Genomic DNA, 21099 nt, shown 5'->3' on the forward strand with positions numbered 1-21099 from the left:
TCATTGAGGAGCAGGTTATTTAATTTCCATGTGTTTTTATAGTTTTGAGGATTCGTTTTTGAGTTGATTTCTAGTTTTATTCCGCTGTGGTTTGAGATGACACTTATGATTTCGATTTTTTAAAATTTATTGAGGCTTCTTTTGTGGTCTATCATATGGTCTATCTTGAAGAATGTTACATGTGCTGATGAGAAGAATGTATATTCTATAGTTCTGGGATAAAATGTTCTGTAAATATCTGCTAAGTCCATTTGTTGTAGCATGTCATTTAAGTTCACTGTTGCTTTGTTGACTTTCCATCTCGAAGATCTGTCTAGTGGTGTCAGCGGTAAATTAAAATCTTCCACTATTATTATGTTGCTATCTCATTTTTTAGGTCTAGTAGTAATGATTTATATATCTGGGAGCTCCAGTGTTAGGTATATATATATTTAGGAGGGTAATATCGTTTTGCTGGATTGACCCTTTCATCATTATATAGTGACCATCTTCGTCTTTTTTTTACCATTGGTGCTCTGAAGTCAGTTTTGTTTGATATAAGACTAGCTATTCCTGCTTACTTTTGGTTTCCATTTGTGTGGAATATCTTTTTCTACCGTTTTACCCTCAGTTTATATGAATCCTTCCATGTTAGGTGAATCTCCTGAAGACAGCCAATATTTGGATTGTGATTTTTAAAAATCCATTCTGTCATTCTGTATCTTTTAATTGGAGCATTTAGATCATTTACATTCAACACTAATATTGACATGTGAGATTCTGTTCTCTTCATCATGTTAATTTTTACTTAGTTTTTTTTTCATTATGTCATTCTTTTTAGGCCTTGTGAGTTTTAAGCTTTCCAAAGGTTCGATTTTGATGCATATTGGGCTTTTTTTCAAGGTTTAGAACACCTTTTAGCATTTCTTGTAGTGCTGGTTTGGTAATGACAAACTCCCTCAAGATCTGTCTGAAAATCACTTTATTTCTTCTTTATTTGTGAAACTTAGTTTTGTGGGATATAAAATTCTTGGGTGACAGTTGTTCTGTTTAACAAGGTTGAAGATAGGACCCCAGTCCTTTCTGGCTTGTCAGGTTTCTGCTGTTAGTCTGATAGGTTTTCCTTTGTAGGTTACCTGATGTTTTTGTCTTACTCCTCTTAGAATTCTTTGCTTCATGTTTACTTTAGATAACCTGATGACTATATGCCTTGATAAATATCTTTTTGCAATAAATTTCCTAAGAGTTATTTGAGCTTCTTGAATTTGATATCTAGATCTCTAGCTAGACCAGGGAAGTTTTCCTCATTTATTCCCTCAAATAAGTTTTCCAGACTTACTATTTTCTCTTCTCCCTCAGGAATGCCAATTATTCTTAGGTTTGGTCATTTTCCATAACCCCATATTTCTTGAAGACTGTATTCATTTCTTTTGATTATTTTTTCTTCATTTTGTCTGACTGGGTTAATTCAAATGCCTTGTCTTTGAGCTCTGGAATTTTCTTCTATTTGTTCTAGTCTATCGTTAACATTTTCCACTGCATTTTGTAATTCCCTAAGTATATCTTTCATTTCCAGAAGTTTTGATTGTTTTTTCTTGATGATATCTATCACTCTAGAATAGGTTTCAGTCATATCCTGAACTGTTTTAATTTATTTATGATGGTTTTCATCATTCTCTAATATCTCCTTGAGTAGCTTAATAATCAACCTTCTGAATTCCTTATCTGGCATTTCAAAGATTTCATCTTGGTTTGGATCCATTGCTGGAGAGCTAGTGTGATCTTTTAGAGATGTTATAGAATCCTGTTTTGTCATATTACCAGAGTTACCTTTCTAATTCCTTCTCATTTGGGTAGACTGTTCCTTCTAATTATTCTTAAATTTATGTTTGATTTGACTGTGTTTTCTTGTTTTTATATTCCTTTTTTCCCCAAAAGATGTGACTTCAATGCTTATAGTTAATTATAGCCTAACTTAGTTCTTGGTACTTTCAGGGGTAAATACTCTGTAAGATTTCATTGGTTATAGAGAGTCTTTGTATGATGACTTTCTCATATGCTGGTTGTATTAAGAATGTGCTCAGTGTCTAAGCAAGTTCACTGTTTCCTATGGGGTTGGAATGGTAGAAGTCTCTTGAAGCTTAGCTCAGTCCCCCATGGCATGTGCTTATTTATTTGTTTGTTTTTCCCCAGTATTTTATTTGCTGGTTTGATGGTTCAGGCTTCAGGCCAACAGGGGAGGTGTTCCTAGATAGGAACCAGTTGCGGCTAAATCAAGTGGGTAAATGCAGTATCCAATGGTGTGCAGAGGTCCCAGTCTTGACAGAGGTGGCTGGAGGAGCTCACAGTGATTTGCACTAAGGTCTTATCAAGGGGAAGGGATGCAGTCACCTCAGCTCCCCTGTCAGGTCAGTAGGAAAGTTATCCACCTCTCAGACACACTCCGGTCCTAGTGCTCTGGTTTTGGAGATCAGATAGGCACTTCTTTTCATGTGTAGGAATGTTGATACTCCAAGTAGAGAGGAAGTGACTCTGTGTCTTATGCAATCTTGAACCTGTAGGGTGCTCCTCCTGTGGCAATGCAGTAACCCTGACACGTTTCAGAAAGGCTGTCTATTGTTGTACCCATGCTGAGTTCCCATGGGAGAAGCCCCAACTGTGTCTGCCATGGTGGACAAGGGGGGAAAGGCATCCCCTTCTCCAAGGCCCTTCAAATGCACCAGGGCTGACTGCTGGGTTAGAGCTGAAGAATTTCCCAGCTGAGCCCAGCACTGGAACTGTGCTTCTGCTGAAAGAAACTTCACACCAGCAGAAAGATCTGGTGCTCAAGGCCTGCCATCCAGGGCCTTTTGAACCACAGGGTATTCCCTTGATTTGGTACACTCCCACTTCTCCTAGGAGTTGAGAATGTCTGGAAGCAGACTATTGTGAATGTTGTTGAACAGCAAATTTCTTATCACATTTACTATGCATTTGCTGAATATACCTCTTATTATTTCCCGCTTGATTATCTGTGAAGTTTTGTTAGACAACAAACAGCTGTTTCAGTTTCTTTTGCATTGGCAAATTACAGTCACCATCATCATGACATAGACATGCTTCTCTATGATTGTATATTAAAGGATATATAGTGAGCTTTGAGCATTGCTTAAAATGAAGGTGAGCTGAAGAGTGGGAACAATTGGGTCAGGCAAAATGGGAGAATTGATTAGCACTGCCCATATAAAGTTGGGCATTGTTTATAGGTTTTAATTCAGCACTACAAGCATGTATGTCTTTAGTAATTTGTAAGACATTCAATATGGGGGGGACATTTTTCAAACGTAATGTGATTTATATTTTTTATTGTTGATTCATATTTCATTATATTATGATTTGAGATTGTGACTTATTTCTCTGATGTGTTGAGATTACCACAATGACCTAATAAGTGGTCAGTTTTTCTCAGGGTTTCATGTGTGCTTGAAAAGAACATACATATTCTGTATTGATGGGCACAAAGTCCTAGATATGTCTATTAAATCAAGTTTATTAATTCTATTATTCAATAGTCTATATTCTAATATTATGTTTCTTCATTCGTCAATATTCTGAATGAAACACGACATATTAAAATCTTGCAAATATTGTAGATTTCTGTTTCTCAAAATCCTATCAGTTTTGGCTTTTAATGTTTCAAGGCTGTGTTGTGTATTGTTGTATATAAAAAAATTTACGACTATGATATCTTCTTGGTATTGTGTTTTCTGTGGTTTGATTCTTTTAATATTATAAAATATTCTACTTTATTCTTTTTAATGTTTTCAGCCTTCAATTAAATTTTGACTAATGATAGTGCTGCAATGCCTTTCTTTATATTGGTTTTGCTTCATCTTTCCTATTTTAACCCAATTCTTTCAAACTTTCTGTGTCACTATGATTTAGGTTTGACTCTTATAAAAAGCATATAGCAAGAATTTTAAAAATTGCATCCAACATGATCTCTTTGTCTTTCATTAGTTATCTTCTCTTTTGCATTTTTGGTTGGCCATGTTTCTTCTTTGCTTCACTGTTTTTTCCAAGAACTAGAGACATTTTAATTAATAAATGTTGCTTTATTCTTTTGGTCTTCATTCTTGGTTTGGAAGATATATTTTCCTAATTTTTAGTGGTTCCTCTTAAAATTTTTACCAGAAATGTTTTTTAACAAAAGTAAAATTATTAAGTATCTTTGTTTCTCTAGTTCTTTAGCAAACCTCTATCTTGCTTGTTTTTATTGTCTGGAAATTTAATATGCCCAGCTGCTCATTCTCATTTCCATAGAACCATTCAATTTATTACCAAATAATCATCTAGTGGCAGACTTTCTGGCCCCCACTCCAGTGAAGCTCTTTTAGACTCCATTACCCTTAAGAATGCAATCTTCCCACTGCTCTGCCCACTTCTGGACCAAGTCACTGGCTGGGCTGCTATTCAAGTCCCACTTTCTATTTTGTGCTTCTGATTCAGTTGAGCATTAAGATATTTTCTTTGTTTTTCAGCACATGTAACGTTTATAATTTTCTGTTTTTCTATTTTATCTTTCATTATTGTTTTGGAACACTGAGCAGGAGAAAATAGGGTAAGAGTTGCTTTAACAAAAACTTGACAGATCTTGCCATAATGACAAAGCTGTATACTTCTATAATAAGAAAAATGTTTAAATTAATTTAAAAATGAATACAATACAAATGTAAACCCAGAGCTTTGGGAGGCGAGGTGGGCATATCATGAGATCAGGAGTTCGAGACCAGTCTGACCAACATGGTGAAACCCCAACTCTACTAAAAATACAAAAATTAGATGGGTATGGTGGCAGACACCTATAATCCCAGCTACTCAGGAGGCTGAGGCAGGAAAATCACTTGAACCCGGGAGGCGGAGGTTGCAGTGAGTGGAGATCGCGCCATTGCACTCCAGCCTGGGTAACAGAGCAAGACTCCATCTCAAAAAAAAAAAAAAAAGTACCCACAAATATATATATACCAAATGTTCACACTGATATAGATACTATGTGCAGCAAATAAAGAAAATACATCAGAATATTAACATTAGTTGCTGCGATAAGTATGATATGGGGAAAATACTTTTTATTCTTTTTACTTCCTACACATTGAACAAAATTAGTAAAAATTTATTCAATTTTATGAGAATACATATTTTTAAAGCTACTAGAAGAGAAAAGAAGCATTACATTAGTAACTACACTAAAAATTTTAAAGTAACAATACAAACCAACAGCATTTCCTAGGGGAAATAATTAATTAGAAGGTAGGCATTTTAAGTCAGCTCATACTTTCAGAAAGGTATGTCACCGTATCTCAAGACGTAGACAAATCACTTTTACACAGTTAGTTACAGTAAACAAAGTGTGCTTCAGTTGAAATGATAATCCAGCATCCTCATAGATGCCTGAGACTAAAGGTCAGTTACTTTCAAAAGGAATGGAGTGCTTAGCTGATCCACTGCTCTCGGCTTGTTTACATCATAGCTTTCAGCATTCCATTATTCTCTTTTGATTTCCTTTATGCACAGGTGAAAAACACAGAAAACACTAGATGATTATTTGGTAATAAATTGAATGGTTCTATGGAAATGAAAAGCATAGAAAACCTATGTGATCAAATGGTACCTGCAGTTTTTCTCTGAATTCTGCATATAAACAGAATAGGTTCTCCCACAGAGAATGGGCCTGACCAAATTTCATAGTTAAATATACAGCTCTGGATGTAATAATAGTCTTTGAATCCCAGTATCTAGAGTGCATTAAGCTATTGTTTTGTCAAGTATTGCAGACAAAGACTCTCTGTTACCCTATGTTTAATATGTCTTTTTTGTCTTTGTGTCTTACACACCTATTTGACCTGGAAAATAAAATGTCCTCAATAAATGTTTGCAGAACAAATGAATTGGTGGATAGATGGATTAATGATTGAATGATTTTATGAAAAGAGATCGTTCTGAACAGTAAAAGGAAACACTGAATTAATTTGAATAATGAACTGAGAACTACAGTGATTTCTCAATGCCAGATTTGCTTCTGAATTCTTATCTCCTTCAACAAACTATTCCCCTATTCTGTTTTAGTTTCCACAACTGCAGTATGCCATCTGATGATAAATGTGATGAAATCATAGATGTGGATATATTTTGTACATTAATTCTTGACTGAGATTAAATAACAAAATTACTTTTAATTCTCCATTTTTCTAAATTATTCAAACCTCATCTGTTAATACCCAAAAATAATACCTAAGAATAACCTACTTGTCCCTTTTCCATTTTTTTATAAATTGCCTCTGAAAGGCCAATCGAAAAACTATTATGAGCTTCTTGAATTTGTGTATTCTAATATAAACATAAAATGTAATCTATTAGATAAAATCTAGGATATAATATAATCAATGTAAAATTGTTACTTTTTAAACATACAGTATGACCGTATTGTATGTCAGGTAGTTGTGTTAATATTACTTAGAGTCTAGGACTACATAAAGACAGAACTAGTAGTCTTCATATAATATTAAATGAATAGAAAATGAATTAATAAGTCTGAAGTAGATATATCTGACAAGTCTAGAAAATGCAGGTAGGGTGAATAGGTGTTAAATATGAGACTACAAGCATTATGTAAGATTTCTATAAGATTATATTTTCAGTATAACACTATTTCCCAATTAATGTTGTATGCAGCGGCTGCTAAATAGAGCAAAGTTATAGAGTGATTCCATGAAGAGCTGAATCGTTAGTATGCACTGAAATTACACAATTGTGAGTGCCATGAGCTATAATGATATTGCCTCTTTTAAAATTTTTATTTTAGGCTCAAGGGTACATTTTCAGGTTTGTTATATAGGTAAACTCGTGTCACAGGGGTTTGTTGTACAAATTATTTAATCACTCAGGTACTAAACCTAGTATCCAATAGTCATTTATTCTGATCCTCGCCCTCTTCCCACGCTCCACCCACAGTAGGCTGCAGGGTCTGTTGTTTCCCTCCTGGTGTCCATGACTTCTCACCATTTATCACCCAATTTTAAGTGGGAACATGCAGTATTTGGTTTTCTGTTCCTGTGTTAGTTTGCTAAGGATTACGGCCTGTAGCTCCAAGGCTAAAAAAATAAACTCGAAACCATGCAATTACATGGAAATTAAACAACCTGCTCCTGAATGACTTTTGGATAACTAATAAAATTAAGGCAGAAATCAAGGCATTTTGAAACTAATGAGAACAAAGATACAACATACCAGCATCTCTGGAACACAGCTAAGGCAGTGATAAGAGGGAAACTTATAGCACTAAATGCCCACATCAAAAATTTAGAAAGATCTCAAATTAACAACCTAACATCACAACTAAAAGAACTAGAGAACCAGGAGCAACCCCAAAGCTAGCAGAAGACAAGAAATAACTGAAATCAGGGCTGAAATGAAGGATATCAAGACATGAAAAACTGTTCAAAAGATCAACAAATCCAGGAGCTGATTTTTTAAAAAAATTAATAAGACAGGCCACTAGTTAAACTAATAAAGAAGAAAAGAGAGAAGGTTGGCTGGGCGCGGTGGCTCACGCCTATAATCCCAGCACTTTGGGAGGCCAAGGCGGGCGGATCACGAGGTCAGGAGATCCAGACCATCCTGGCTAACACGGTGAAACCCCGTCTCTATAAAAATACAAAAAATTAGCCAGGTGTGGTGGCGGGCGCCTGTAGTCCCAGCTACTTGGGAGGCTGAGGCAGGAGAATGGCATGAACCCAGAAGGTGGAGCTTGCAGTGAGCTGAGATCGGGCCACTGCGCTCCAGCCTGGGTGACAGAGCGAGACTCCATCTCAAAAAAAAAAGAGACAAGGTCTAAAAAACACAATCAGAAATGACAAAGGGGATGTCACCACTGACCCCAAAGAAAAGCAAATAACCATGAGAGACAACTATGAACACCTCTATGCACATAAACAAGAAAATCTAGAAGAGATGGATGCATTTCTGGACACATACACTCTTCCAAGACTAAACCAGGAAGGAATTGATTCCCTAAACAGCCCAATAACAAGCTCCAAAATTGAATTAGTAATAAATAGCCTAACAACCAAAAAAAGCCCAGGACTAGACTGATTCACAGCCAAATTCTACCAGATATACAAAGAAGAGCTGGTACCATTTCTACTGAAACTATTTCAAAAAATTGAGAAGGGACTCCTTCCCCCTTCATCCTATGAGGCCAGCATCATCCTGAGACTAAAACCTGCCACAAACACAACAAAAACAGGAAGCCTCAGGCCAATATCCTTGATTAACATTGATGCAAAAATCCTCAACAAAATACTTGCAAACTGAATCCAGTAACAGATCAAAAAGCTAATCTACCACAATCAAATAAGCTTCATCCCTGCAATGCAAGGTAGGTTCAACATACACAAATCAATAAATGTGATTCATCACATAAACAGAACTAAAGACAAAAAACACATGATTATCTCAATAGATGCAGAAAAGGCTTTCAATAAAATTCAACATAAAACCTCTCAATAAACTAGGTATTGAAGGCACAGACCTCAAAATAATAAGAGCCATATATGACAAACCCACAGCCAACATCATACTGAATGGGCAAAAGCTGGAAGCATTCTCCTTGAAAACTGGCACAAGATAGAATGCCTTCTCTCACTGCTCCTATTTCACATAGTATTGGAAATCCTGGCCAGATGAATCAAGTGAGAGATAGAAATAAAGGGCATTCAAACAGAAATAGAGGAAGTCACACTATCCCTGTTTGCAGACAATATTGCCTCTTTCGGGAGCACTGAAAATAACTCTTGTCGAGGTTTCAACTGCACACTAGCCAGGATAATCTAAATTTAAATATTACAACGTATAAGCAAAAATAGTAGTTAACAGTCTGTATCTTTAATAGATGCAAGGTTATTGCAGAAGCTTAAGGAGGGTGATGCAATCAGATTTGTGATTTTAAGATTACTTTGACTGCAATGTAAATAATAAATTCACATTTCTACAAAGAAGATACAATCTACAGAATTTCTGGGACACAGCTAAGGAAGTGTTAAAAGGGAAACAGGACTTTAGGAGACTATTGTAATAGTCCAAGACAGTTATTGGTGGTGACAGAGATTAAGAGAGGCAGATGGATTTGAGAGATAGTTAGGGATAGAAAGTTACGTAATTGCTCTCATCCTACTATTTGTTCCAGTTAAAAGTCACAAGACCTGGCACTTATTTGAATAGAGGAATTGATAGAGAGGGAAGTGGCAAGAATGACCCTCAGGTTCCTGTAGCTGGATGAATAATTAAATCATTTACTGAGATGAAAAATTCAGCATGAAGAAAAGGTTTGGGGGGAAAGATGAGAGAGTTTAGTTCAAGATATGCTAAGATTGAGGTGCCCTTGGAGATATACAAGTAAACATATTAAGTAGATACACAAGTGAAGATATTAGGTGGATTGATAGATGGGCCTGGAGTTAAGAGAAGTGGTCTAGCCTGGAGATAAGTATTTGGGAGTCTTCAGCATGTTGATTGTAACAGAAGCGGTACTATAGATGAGATAATTTATAGAGAGAAAAAAGTAAAAAGAATAAAGAGGACTTTTTATGAGCCTTGAGGAGCTCTCAACTTTTAGAGTCATGAAGAAAAATGTCAGTCGTTACAATAGAGAAGGAGCACCATAATAAGATGAAAATCTGCCTTAGATAGCAAAGGTCTCCAGATGGAGGGGTCGCCAACCTGTGCTTCTGAGAGGTTAAGAAAAAAATGCCCTTTTTGATTTTGTGACATCAAGGTCATCAGTAACTTTAGAAAGCACATTTCCACAGAGTAATGGGGAATAGACACCTGACTAAAGTGGGCTGAGAAGTGAAAACGAAGGAAAATGAACATATTGAGAGCACAGGAATAAAGAGAGAACAGTAGCTGAGCCGTCAAGTGGGATCAAGGAACTTTTCATTTGTTGTTTAATTGTTTTTGCTGTTAGCCGTTCTTGTGGTTTGTTATTGCTTTTCAAATGATAAAGACCTGAGTAGATTTAATTGTTGATGTGCACAATGACGTAATAAAGGACAATTCAGTTTGGGAGGCCGAGGCAGGTGGATCATGAGGTAAGGAGATCGAGACCATCCTAGCTAACACGGAGAAACCCCATCTGTACTAAAAATACAAAAAAAAAAAAAATTAGTCAGGCGTGATGGAGGGCGCCTGTAATTCCAGCCACCTCGGGAGGCTGAGGCAGGAGAATGGCGTGAACCTGGGAGGCAGAGCTTGCAGTGAGCGGAGATCAAGCCACTGCACACCAACCTAGGCAACAGAGCAAGATTCCATCTCAAAAAAAAGCGGGGGGCAATTAAAAATATAGAGGAGAGAAAGACTGAATGCAGGGGTCAAATTCCTGAGAAGGAAAAGACCTGGCGCATAGAAGATGGAGCCAACTTTGGGCAGGAGGAGGAAAATCCCCTCTATCTTAACAGGAGGGAGGAGCAAGATGAAGGTTACAGGGCAGTTGCATATAAACACGTAAAGAAGTTAACAAAGTTCCATCTGATAACTTCTATTTTCTTTATGAATTAAAATATGAGACCATCTGCTGAGAATGAGAGACAATGGAGGAAAAGTATCTGAGGATTGAGGAAAGCAACACAAACAAGAGTGGAATGTGAAGCAGTGTGGAGAGTCCACTCTACTTTGATGAGCAAGAACTTAGGAATTAATGAACGTTTACTTTGTTATTATACATACACTGACATTATAGGAGAAATTCTGTTGCATAGGATACCATGCATGACATCATAAAGAGCCTTTATTCCCACATCATCAAATCATCAACTTAGCAGGAGTTCTCTGTATTTTTAGAAATCTTATGTGTACAATTCATGTTATTCACACACTGTGCAAATAAAATTGATTTCAGGGGAGAAAAAGTGTGTGTGTGTGTGTGTGTGTGTGTGCACTTTATAATGTTGTTTTCCAACTGCAACACATTTCCACTAAGTTGAGCAAATTGAGATGATTATATTTTTTAATTGGTAAACTGTCCATATGGATGAAGGAGGCAGGTAATGTACTAGGATTTCCCTTCAGGTACTGCTTCCCTTGTTTTCTCTCTTTGCCCATCCATGAACTAGCACTGGTTTACAAATTCATCATGTAGATATCTGCTTTAATAAATGGCTAAGACAGCAACAAGCACAGAGCAAATGTCAAATAAATAATTACTGTTTGATAAAAATGGTTCCTATCAGCAAGGCCAGTATTTGTATGTAAAAGAATGCTTCCATGGGGCTCAAAAATCGTTTGCTCTCTTAAATGAGTTAAATATACCCACAGAAATCATGTTGACACTACCCACTTGCTCAGCACAGATAAACATTTGTTCTAGTCCAGTCTGAATTCATTTAATTTCAAAATGTTGGCATTAGAATAAAGAAAGTTTCACCATTCAAAAAATATTTAGGTATAAACAAGTTACAGAATCACCCTCACACTCCTACCTATTTCAGATATTGCAGAAGGTATAGTAGAGTGTGGATTATTCACCAGATGGCATTTTCATTTCAGGTTGACCATAGTCCAGTAAGCACATTAGCAAATTGAACAGAGGTAACTAAGACCCACACTATCTTGGCATGCAGCTGTTGAATGTGTCCTTTTTTATCAGAGATCATCTATTCTCTTTCAACACAATTGGAAGCAGTCTTTACTGGTGTTTTTGTAAATTGCTCATTAATCAAAATGGATTTATTGGGCATCCATAGTATACAAAGCCTGTACTAAGTGATTCAAAATAACTGTTGCCTAGTTACCTTAAAATGGAAAAATTCCCCTAGGAAGGTTAAAATTAAATGAAAAGGAGACAAGAAAACATTATATTTGATGACACCTGGCTATTTCATAAGGGATTTTACTGCCATTACAGCCATTTTCTTTTAAACATAATATCCATCCATTCATTCGTTCATTCAATTATTCATTCATTTATGCAAGTGAGTCACCACCATAATTACACAAGGTCCTTTGCTTGATGCTATAAAGGAAACAAATAGGATTCAATAGTGGCTGCATAAACATGAGTCTTAGCAAATTCACCAAGCAAGTGCTAGACTACTGTTGGTCTTTATTTAATAAGTCCAGTACTAAAGCAATCTCATTCTTTACTTCATGTGAAATCTGTAGTCATGAGGCATTAGTAAAATGCTCCTTAGAAAGAGTATTCTTCATTTTCCGGTTGAATTGTAAAATCTTGCTGAACACAGATCTACTACTACACTGATTTTATTTAAATTAAACTAGTAGATCCGATAATTTTTTTCCTGCGGTCAGGATTAGATTTATTTTGTACTAGCCCTTCTAGTTTGTAATACAAGAGACCACAGAAAGGAAAGTTAACTTTGATTTTCGGAGCAAATGCATACTGTAGACACATGAATATACAATGTGTCCAGTCACAACCAACCCTTCGCTGCTCAGCCTCTGAGAGATGCAAGCCAGGCAGGTTGTGCTCTGTACTGAGGCCCAGGCATCCCCAATTGCCTCTCCCTATTATGTATTGAATTTGTGTGCTCAGTTTTAATCCCTATATTAGTTACCTAGGGGTGCTTTAACAAACTACAGCCGTCCCTCAGTGTCCAAGGGGAATTAGTTCCCAGACTCCCAATTGAGGAGGATTGGGTATTTGAGGATACCCAAATCTGTGGAGGTTTAAGTCTCTTCTATAAAATGATGTAGTGTTTACATATAACTTATGCACCTCCTCCTGGATACTTTAGACCATCTTTAGATTACTTGTAATACCTAATGCAATGAAATGCTACATAAATAGTTATTATATGATATTTTGTTTAGACAATGATGACAAGAAAATAAGTCTGTACATGTTCAGTACAGACCCAACCATCCATTTTTGCCTCTGACATATTTTTAATTTGTAGTTGGTTGAATCCATGGATGTGGAACTCACAGATACAGACAGCCGACTACACTAGTAACTGGGTGGCTTAAACAATAGAAATGTATTGTGTCACAGCTTTCAAGGACAGAAGTCCAAACTCAAGGTGGCAGGGATGGTTCCTTCTGTGGGCTGTGAGGGAAGGATCTGTCCCAGGCCTCTATGACTTGTGAATGGCTGCCTTTTCCTGGTATATCTTCACATTGTCTTCCCCCTACAGGTGCCTGTCTCTGTGTCTAAATTTCCCATAAATAAGGATACTGGTCACACTGGATTAGGGTCCACTTAATGGCTTTATTTTAACTTGACTATCTTTACAAAGACTCTATATTCAAATTCCCCAAATAAGACCATATTCTAAAGTGCCATAGGTTAGGATTCCAACCTTTCTTTTTGTGGGATAATGTGAGGGGGGACACAATTCAATCTATAACGGTCCCTCTTAAGACTTGGTCACCCCTCAATCTTTCTCTCTCTCTCTCTCTCTTTCCCTACCCCACCCCCACCTGCCCCATCTCTCCAGGAAATCTTCTTCATGCAGTTCTTGTATAGAGTAGTAATGCCCATTTTGTCTGTAAACCTAAGCCATGTTACCTAACACAGCTAACTTAAAGCTATAGAATGCATTTCCTGAAGTACAATTCTCAAATTTCCTTAGCTACTTATTGTCCAAGTGTCAGCGTTTTCAAGGTGAGAGGGATGAGCTTTACTCCTACTTGCCTCTCAGCTTTGTTTCCCCTTGCCCTTCTCTGCTGGGATTGTCTTTGTTCTGGCCACTGTCATGTCTTGCTAAGTGTACACACTGATTCGCTAATGAATCTTCCTGCTTTCAACCTCATCTCTCTCCAATCTATACTCCACATTGCTTCCAGAGGGATCATTCTAAAACAGAAACCTGATCATGCCATGTTCACTTCTGCTGTCAGATGAAATGCAAACTTCTGAATGTCACTCCTTGCTCTTTATGCATTTTATGCTAGTATCATTCTATGCGCTAACCATGCCAAGTGGGCATAGTCTCTGAATGTACTCTGTTCTTTCACTCCCTCTGCATCTCTGCACACACTGACCCCTGCCTGGAGTGCCACACCTCATTCATCTTTCTAACTCCTTCTTGAGGCCAGCAAATCATGTAGTGCCTCCTCCCATAAGCCTTCCTTCATTTACATTCCTCCCCCTTCTACTCTCCCAGAGCACCCTATGCTTATCTTGCTCATTGCCCTTATTATCCTTAATTTTAACACATTCTAAGCTCCTAAAGGTCAGTACTTATACCTTTTGCTATGTTCCTTATGCAACATTTAGCACAATGCCTAGAACATCAGAGGTACTCAATAAGTGCTTATTGACTGGGTTAGGAACTTGGTGGGTACTTACCCACCAAGATCAATTTGAGGGTCTCTAAAAGACTTCCGTGCATCAAGAAATGTCTCCACATTTACAAATTCTATCTTTAGTCAATAAAGAATTTAGTAACAAAGGGAATACATCAGTAACTCCAAGAGAGGTCAGTAACTTCCCTGAGTTCACCAGATCAGTTAGTTGGCCCTAAGGGGAGAATGCAAAGCTAGGTATGAGTCATAAGGGACTAGTCATAGCAGTTGAGAGACTTGGAAGTAATAGGATTGATACAAAACCTAAACTATGGGTTAATAGAATCAACAGAGAAAACAATGCAAACTATTTCCTTACCTAACCAGAAAAGAAATGACAGTTATGTTGATGCTCTCCTCTACCTGCTATAGGGTAATTCTGTGGGGCTGAGTGGCTAAGGTTTCATATAAAATTGCACAGAAACTGTTTTGATCTATATTCATCCCAATTCTAATCATTTTTTTAAAATTTCCCTTTAAAATTTGGACTCCTTTACCTTAGAATTCATGATCACAGCCCAAAGACTATCAATTATTATGAATTAAGCCTGGGTCAACTGAGCAAACCGGCTTCTTCTATACTAAACCCAAGTGATCAAACACAATTGGGGAAAATTATATATCCATGCAAACTAAGTCTTTACCCAATTTTAACAACAACAACAAACTTGGGCATTGTAGGAGTTTCCATTTTCTGAAAAAGGCTGCAAGAATATCTTCTTAAAATGTGACTTTAGTTAACACTCCTTCATCAAGGGGAGGCAAGAATTAAAAATTCCCTCCACTTACATGTAGGCAGGCTCTTGACTACAAAGGAAGTGATGTTGCCTTCTGAGATCTCATTCTCTTAGAATGTTTGCTTAGAATCCCATCACAGACCATGAGAAAGTCCAAGTAGGCCATGCCAGCGACATTGAGAATAAAACCTCCAGACCCCAGTTAAGCTTCGCCAGTTGACACCACATGGAACAGAGATAAGCTACCCCAGCCAAGCCCTCCCCAAATTGCAGATTTAAAAGCAAAACAAATGACTGTTGTTTTCACCCACTAAGTTTTGGAATGGATTGTTATGCAGTGACAATAACCAGAATAGATTTTGATAGTTGGATATGGGATGCTGCCAAAACAAAAACTTAAAATATGTGTCATTAGCACTGAGATTGGGCAGCAGAAGAAGCTGGAAGAGCTCCAAAGCCAGTGCCTGTCAAGCCAAAAGGGCCAAGGAATGGATGGATTTGTGGAAGCCTTAAAAGCTGTAAGAAAGGTGTTGGTGAAAGCTTAAAGGAAAGAAAATCTAACTGGAAGCTGAAACAAGCTTCTCTCTCTGCAATCTTTTACTAGGTCTGTGGCAAAAATCTAAGACTCACTCCCTCTCTCTCTCTCTCTGCATATATGAAGAGGTTTGGTAAGCAGGGTGGTGACAGCCTTCCACAAGCCAGGAAGAGAGCCCTCACCAGAACCCAATCATGCTGGTACCCTGCACATTTCCAGTCTCCAGAACAATGAGATAATACATATGATGCAGCTTCCTCTTAGTTCTTTGGAGATGCTTGCTCTCAGAATCCAGCCAGTATGTCAGGAGGAAACCCAAGCAGTGCATGGAGAGCAAAAAAACGGCCTCCAGTCCATTTCCTTAGCCAAGTTACTGGTACACAGCCAACAGTAACTTGCCAGCCATGTGAGTTGACCATCTTAAAAGTGTTCCCCTATTCCCCAGTTTAACAGCCCAAGATCATAAGATGTGACACAGATAAGCAGTCCCTGACTAGCCTTGTCAAACTTGCAGATTTGTAAACAAAATAAATGACTGATGTCAGCTCCTTTTGGGGTGGCCTGTTAACAATAGATAACTGATATAGGCAGAGCTTTATGTCTTCCTCAAGCTCCAGGTAAGGGTAAATGCTCCCCCATTTCTGTTCCCAAAGAACTCTCTGTGAAACATTATCTTAGCAATTATTGTACTCAATTGAATTTAACTCTTCACTTGTCTGTCTCTCTTTGAGCTCAAGGATAATACCAAGCTTTTTGAAAAATTATCTCCTTAAATATATTATGTTTGTCACATTCTCTCTTTCTTCTCCTCCGGAACTTTGATTAGACACGTGAAAACTTTGCAGTATATCTTTCAAGTCTCTCAGCTTCTCTTTCATATTTTCCATATTTTTGTCTCTGTGCAACATTCCGAAAAATTTCTTGTGGCCTAAAATTTCCAGTTCACTGTATCTCTCTTCAGCAGAATCTCATCTGCTGTTCCACTCATCCATTGAGTTTTAAACTGTGTGTGTGTAAGTAATTGGATTTTTTTCATTTCTAAAAGTTTTTTTTTTTCCTCTCCAATATGCCAGGTCAATTTTTTTTTTTTTTTTAGTTTCTAGTCCCAAAAAATATCCTCAGGCTCACTTTTTCTTTATAATGGCACAGTCATTTTATAGTCTACATCTACTAATTTCAATATTTGAAAGCACTTAAGGTGTGGATCGGCTCTTCCTTGTTTTTGTTGGTTCTTTTTGGGGTTTCTTTCCCTATAGGCTTAATTATTAGAAACTGCTAATTTTAATAACAGGAAAGGTATTTATAGAAATTATTTGGAGCCATGGAGGAGAGTATATTTTTCTCCAGAGGGATTACATTTTCTTCCACTTGATACCTGAGGGTATGACTTTAAATGCACAAATTGACATTTTTTGGACCACCTAGGTGATACGAATTTTGGGTGGCAATCTGTGAGGGCTAGTTAGTAGTAATAACTCTTCAGGAATTTCCCACCCCCTGACCTGCCTTGTTCTGCTCACAACAAATCATCTTTCCTTGCAGTCCCCTTGGGGTGGGGAATACAAGATTACCTCTGATTCCTCTGAGGGTGTAGCCCTTAGAATCCTAGTTCTATGGAGGAAGGATTTCATATTACAGTCCCTGAGTGTTTTCTGTATCCAAAGCCACAAAAGCCTCGAGCACTGAAGTTCATCAGCAGGTTCAGTAAGTTCACCCAGGACAAATGTGGCTTTAGTGCATCATTTATTTCCTACCCTCACCAATGTTTTGGCCTGATTATTTCTTACTAACCAACTGATAAAAAGAAATTCCTAATTTAGATGTGATTCAATTTATGTAATTTTCATATCAGGTTTTTGATACTTTTAAGAAGTTTTTTTCTTTTCTATATTGTATCCAGCATTTTTATTTGTTTTCAGCAAGAGTTGACCTGAGCCTGATCAGCCTTATTATCTGTGTCCATGTCGTTTTCATCCTTATATCCTCAGCATTCAGAACTGTGCCCTAGTATGCATAAGAACTTAATTAGTTTCTGACTACTTAATACAGAGCTGTGTCTTCAATTTTGCATTCTTTCCTCTATCACCCCTGATATTTCCCTACACTCTGTGCCCCAATTAAAGCTCTTTCACATTTTGCACATCTATTCCTGCATTTTCCTATTTTAATGAAGCTTTCCATCCTGAATATGCTATTTCTCTCATTATCTCTCTTATGGAAAAGTCCTCATTCTTGTCAACTTCCATAGCCTGGGGTCAGCATTGTTTTCATTCTCCATGACTGCTGTGGATAACTTTCCATTACTGGCCTTCATCCAGAATCTGATGCTCATCTGAAGTTTACCCTATTCTATTAAAACATTCTTTTTCTAATTTTATTGCTATCATATGTGGACCCTCAGTCATATCTCTACATTTCTTGGAAGGTTTCAGTACTTGATTCCCAATATCTACCTACCTCATCCCCTAATGCAATGCAGCACTATAGTATAGTGTTTAAGAGCACAAGTTAGATAACTCAAGGTCAAGTACCAAATCCACTCCTCATTAACATGTAACCTTGTGAGGCCAGCTAGTGTTTCAATGCCTCAGTTTCCTTATCTGTAAAATGAGAATGATATTAGTACCTCATAGCATTGTAAGAATCATATGGAATAGTGCATATAAAGCACTTAGAACAGTATCTGCCACATAATAAATGCTCAATAAATTTACTATTTTCATTACTATGCTCTTACTTTAAAAATCTTCCTTCTGTATGTTCATGATTAATTAACACCCTAGCCACAGTACTACTCAAAAAATCCATTTTTTTCACTTGTACAAAACTTCCTAGACTATAATGTATAATGGCTTTTCTAAATTTTATTTACTTATTTATTTAGAGACAGGGTGTCGCTGTGTCACCCAGGCTGCAGTGCAGTGGTGTGACCATGGTTTACTGCAGCCTTGACCTCCCGAACTCAAGCAATCCTCCCACCTCAGCCTCCTGAATAGCTGGGACTACAGGCATATGCCATCACGTTCAGCTAATTTTTTAATTGTTTGCAGCAATGGGGTTTCACCAGGTTGCCCAGGCTAGTTTTGAACTCCTGAGATCAAGTGATCCACCCACCTTGGCTAGGAATACAGGCATGAGGTAGTGTCTATAATAGGCTGGTGCTAAGAATACAGGCATGAGCCATCGCTCCTGGCCTGAATTTTAATTTAACCCTTCTTAAGGTCTAGCTCTTACTTTTAGCCAACAACCTTTTATCTTACCCAGAAATTGAATCCATTTGAAAATAAATATTTCAGAATTTTTCTACATTTATAACCATGCTGTCTTCTCCCTACTCTCTGGGGAAAAAATGTCTGTGTTTCCCTAAACTAGCTGAGTCTTAACTTCTACCCATTCTGTCTTTTTATTCTTTATCTTCAATACCTTGCTCTACAAGAAAATTCCTCTAAACTTGACCAAGTCTTACTTATCCTAACATAAACTAGCTATTTCCCTCTTGCACCTGCTTTTTTCTTATGTTATTATCATACCTCTTCTTCTCATCTCCTTGGAAGAGTTATCTGTACTCTCTACTCCCTTTCCCAGTGTCTTATTTCCCATTTCCCAATGTCTCACTATTAACTTCCAGACATCTACTTTTACCACATCACTTCTAAAATTTACTATTGCAAAGTAAGTTGCAATCGCATTACCAAACCAAAAAGAAGCCTCTCTTCAGAACTTTTCTAACAACTCATCGCAGCATTAAATATATTGACCATCTACTTGAAAATTTCCTCCTTCACTAGCTCTCATGTAATTATTCTGTATTCTTTCTTAAAGTAATAGAAAGACACTATAATGGTAGTCAAAAATCCATGTTCAAGCATAGGCCCCACTATTGCTCTTAAAACTCTAATTTCTTTATCAGCAGTAGGGATAATATTTGTCTTGCTTTGTTCACTAGTTTGTAATACAAAAAAATAAAATAATGGATCTGATAATGCCATAAAAGACACGAAATATATAAAGCAGCTAAGTAAGATTTGATAACTTGGTAACAGATAGGATGCAGACAATGATACAAAAACACTCTTGCTACCAAATTGGCTATGAACTCCTGAAGGACCCAAAGCTGTGTATCTTACCTGGAAGGTTTTTTTACTATTAAAAGGTTTCCAAGCATCTTCATCAAAGCATTACCATGTCCATTAGGGCTTTTACTGGGAAGTTAGGAGACTTCAAATAAAAAACCCTCTGACTTACCTGGGCTCACTTTAAAATCAAAAAAAATAATTATTGGAACTACATTGGGGGAACTTTCATTTTGATAACATAGTAGGAAATCAAAATGTTAATGATGCATCTTCACATAAACAAACAAGTAAATCAAATCAGGCCAATCATGAGTAAGAGATATTACCAGTTCTTGGGGAAGGTGCCCTTGCAATTTCTAAGGAGCAAGGTTTCTTTGTAACAGCTGTGTCCATGAGATCACACAGAAAGTTCTCATTTTCTGAAGGAAATGTATCCAGAGAAGCAGATGGTACAATTTCCATAGTGTAATTTCTCTTTTTTGGATAGGACTCCTGAAAAGAAGAAAAAATAAAAACAGCTTTGTGATGAAGAAATGGCCTTGTTTAATTTATAAAAACTAGAAAAGATAATCAGGTTCATTAGTTCTTTCCAAAGTGATTGACAGCTGATGATTCATCTGTTTGAATAAACTATAGAATCATGTAACCCCAATGTCATCAGTGATATTTTTAAGAGTCCTCATAATTTAAAAGGACTGAATTTATTACTGAATTGTAAAGGCATTGCCCTCTTTGTAATATATATATATATAAAATATCTAGTTGTGGCATAAACTGTTGGTTAACTAATCAATAGTCATTCCCAAGACTCTACTCCTTTGCCAGCCTCCTAGAGACAGCCATATAACTCAACTTTGGCCCATTAGATGTAAGAGGAAGTTTGCTAAAGGCTCGTGGAAAATCATTTTTCCCCAGAGAAGAAGCTTATAAGGAGGCACTTTCAGAGTCAAGGCCATCCCCAGGCTCCTCTCTTTGGATGCAGTTTTGATATCTGGAGCTAGGGCAAGCATTTTGTGACCATAAGGCAATAATCTTCAGATCAAAAAGGTAACAAGCCAAGCATAACAACAGAAGGATAAAAAGAGCCTGGGACCTTGATGATATCATTGAGCTGCTCAAATAGACCCAGGGCCAGTTTCTCCAGGCTTCTTACATAAATAATAACATTCTTACAGTTTGAGCCATTGCTACTTGGGTTTTCTGTCATTTAGAGTTAAATGTCTTGCCATCCAGCACACTAGTATTTTTCCTTGTAAATACCGTTAACTAATATACTAAGGTACTCTTTTCAGGTTAGGATAAAATGTAGATACAGTTCTATATGATTGATTATTTGATATATTCTAAAAATTAGAATTTATTTCACTTTATAAGATTTTAATTTCTTGTACAAAAGGTATTCATTGGTCAACAAATACTTACTAGGCATCTA

The 21099-nt window shown here is 37.1% G+C and overlaps 1 protein-coding gene across 11 annotated transcripts in view; it reads right to left on the bottom strand.

Moving 5' to 3' along the window:
• ANKS1B (ankyrin repeat and sterile alpha motif domain containing 1B) overlaps positions 1 to 21099 on the bottom strand; it is a 1288070-nt gene that overhangs the window by 769288 nt on the left and 497683 nt on the right. For all 11 annotated transcript variants that reach the window (XM_005571954.5, XM_015430681.4, XM_005571953.4 and 8 more), the window contains exon 10: positions 19994 to 20159. In XM_005571954.5, the coding sequence (XP_005572011.1) occupies positions 19994 to 20159 (166 nt within the window). The remainder of the gene's footprint in view (positions 1 to 19993; positions 20160 to 21099) is intronic.

Source organism: Macaca fascicularis, chromosome 11 (genome assembly GCF_037993035.2).
Source record: "Macaca fascicularis isolate 582-1 chromosome 11, T2T-MFA8v1.1".
NCBI classification, from domain to species: Eukaryota; Metazoa; Chordata; class Mammalia; order Primates; family Cercopithecidae; genus Macaca; species Macaca fascicularis.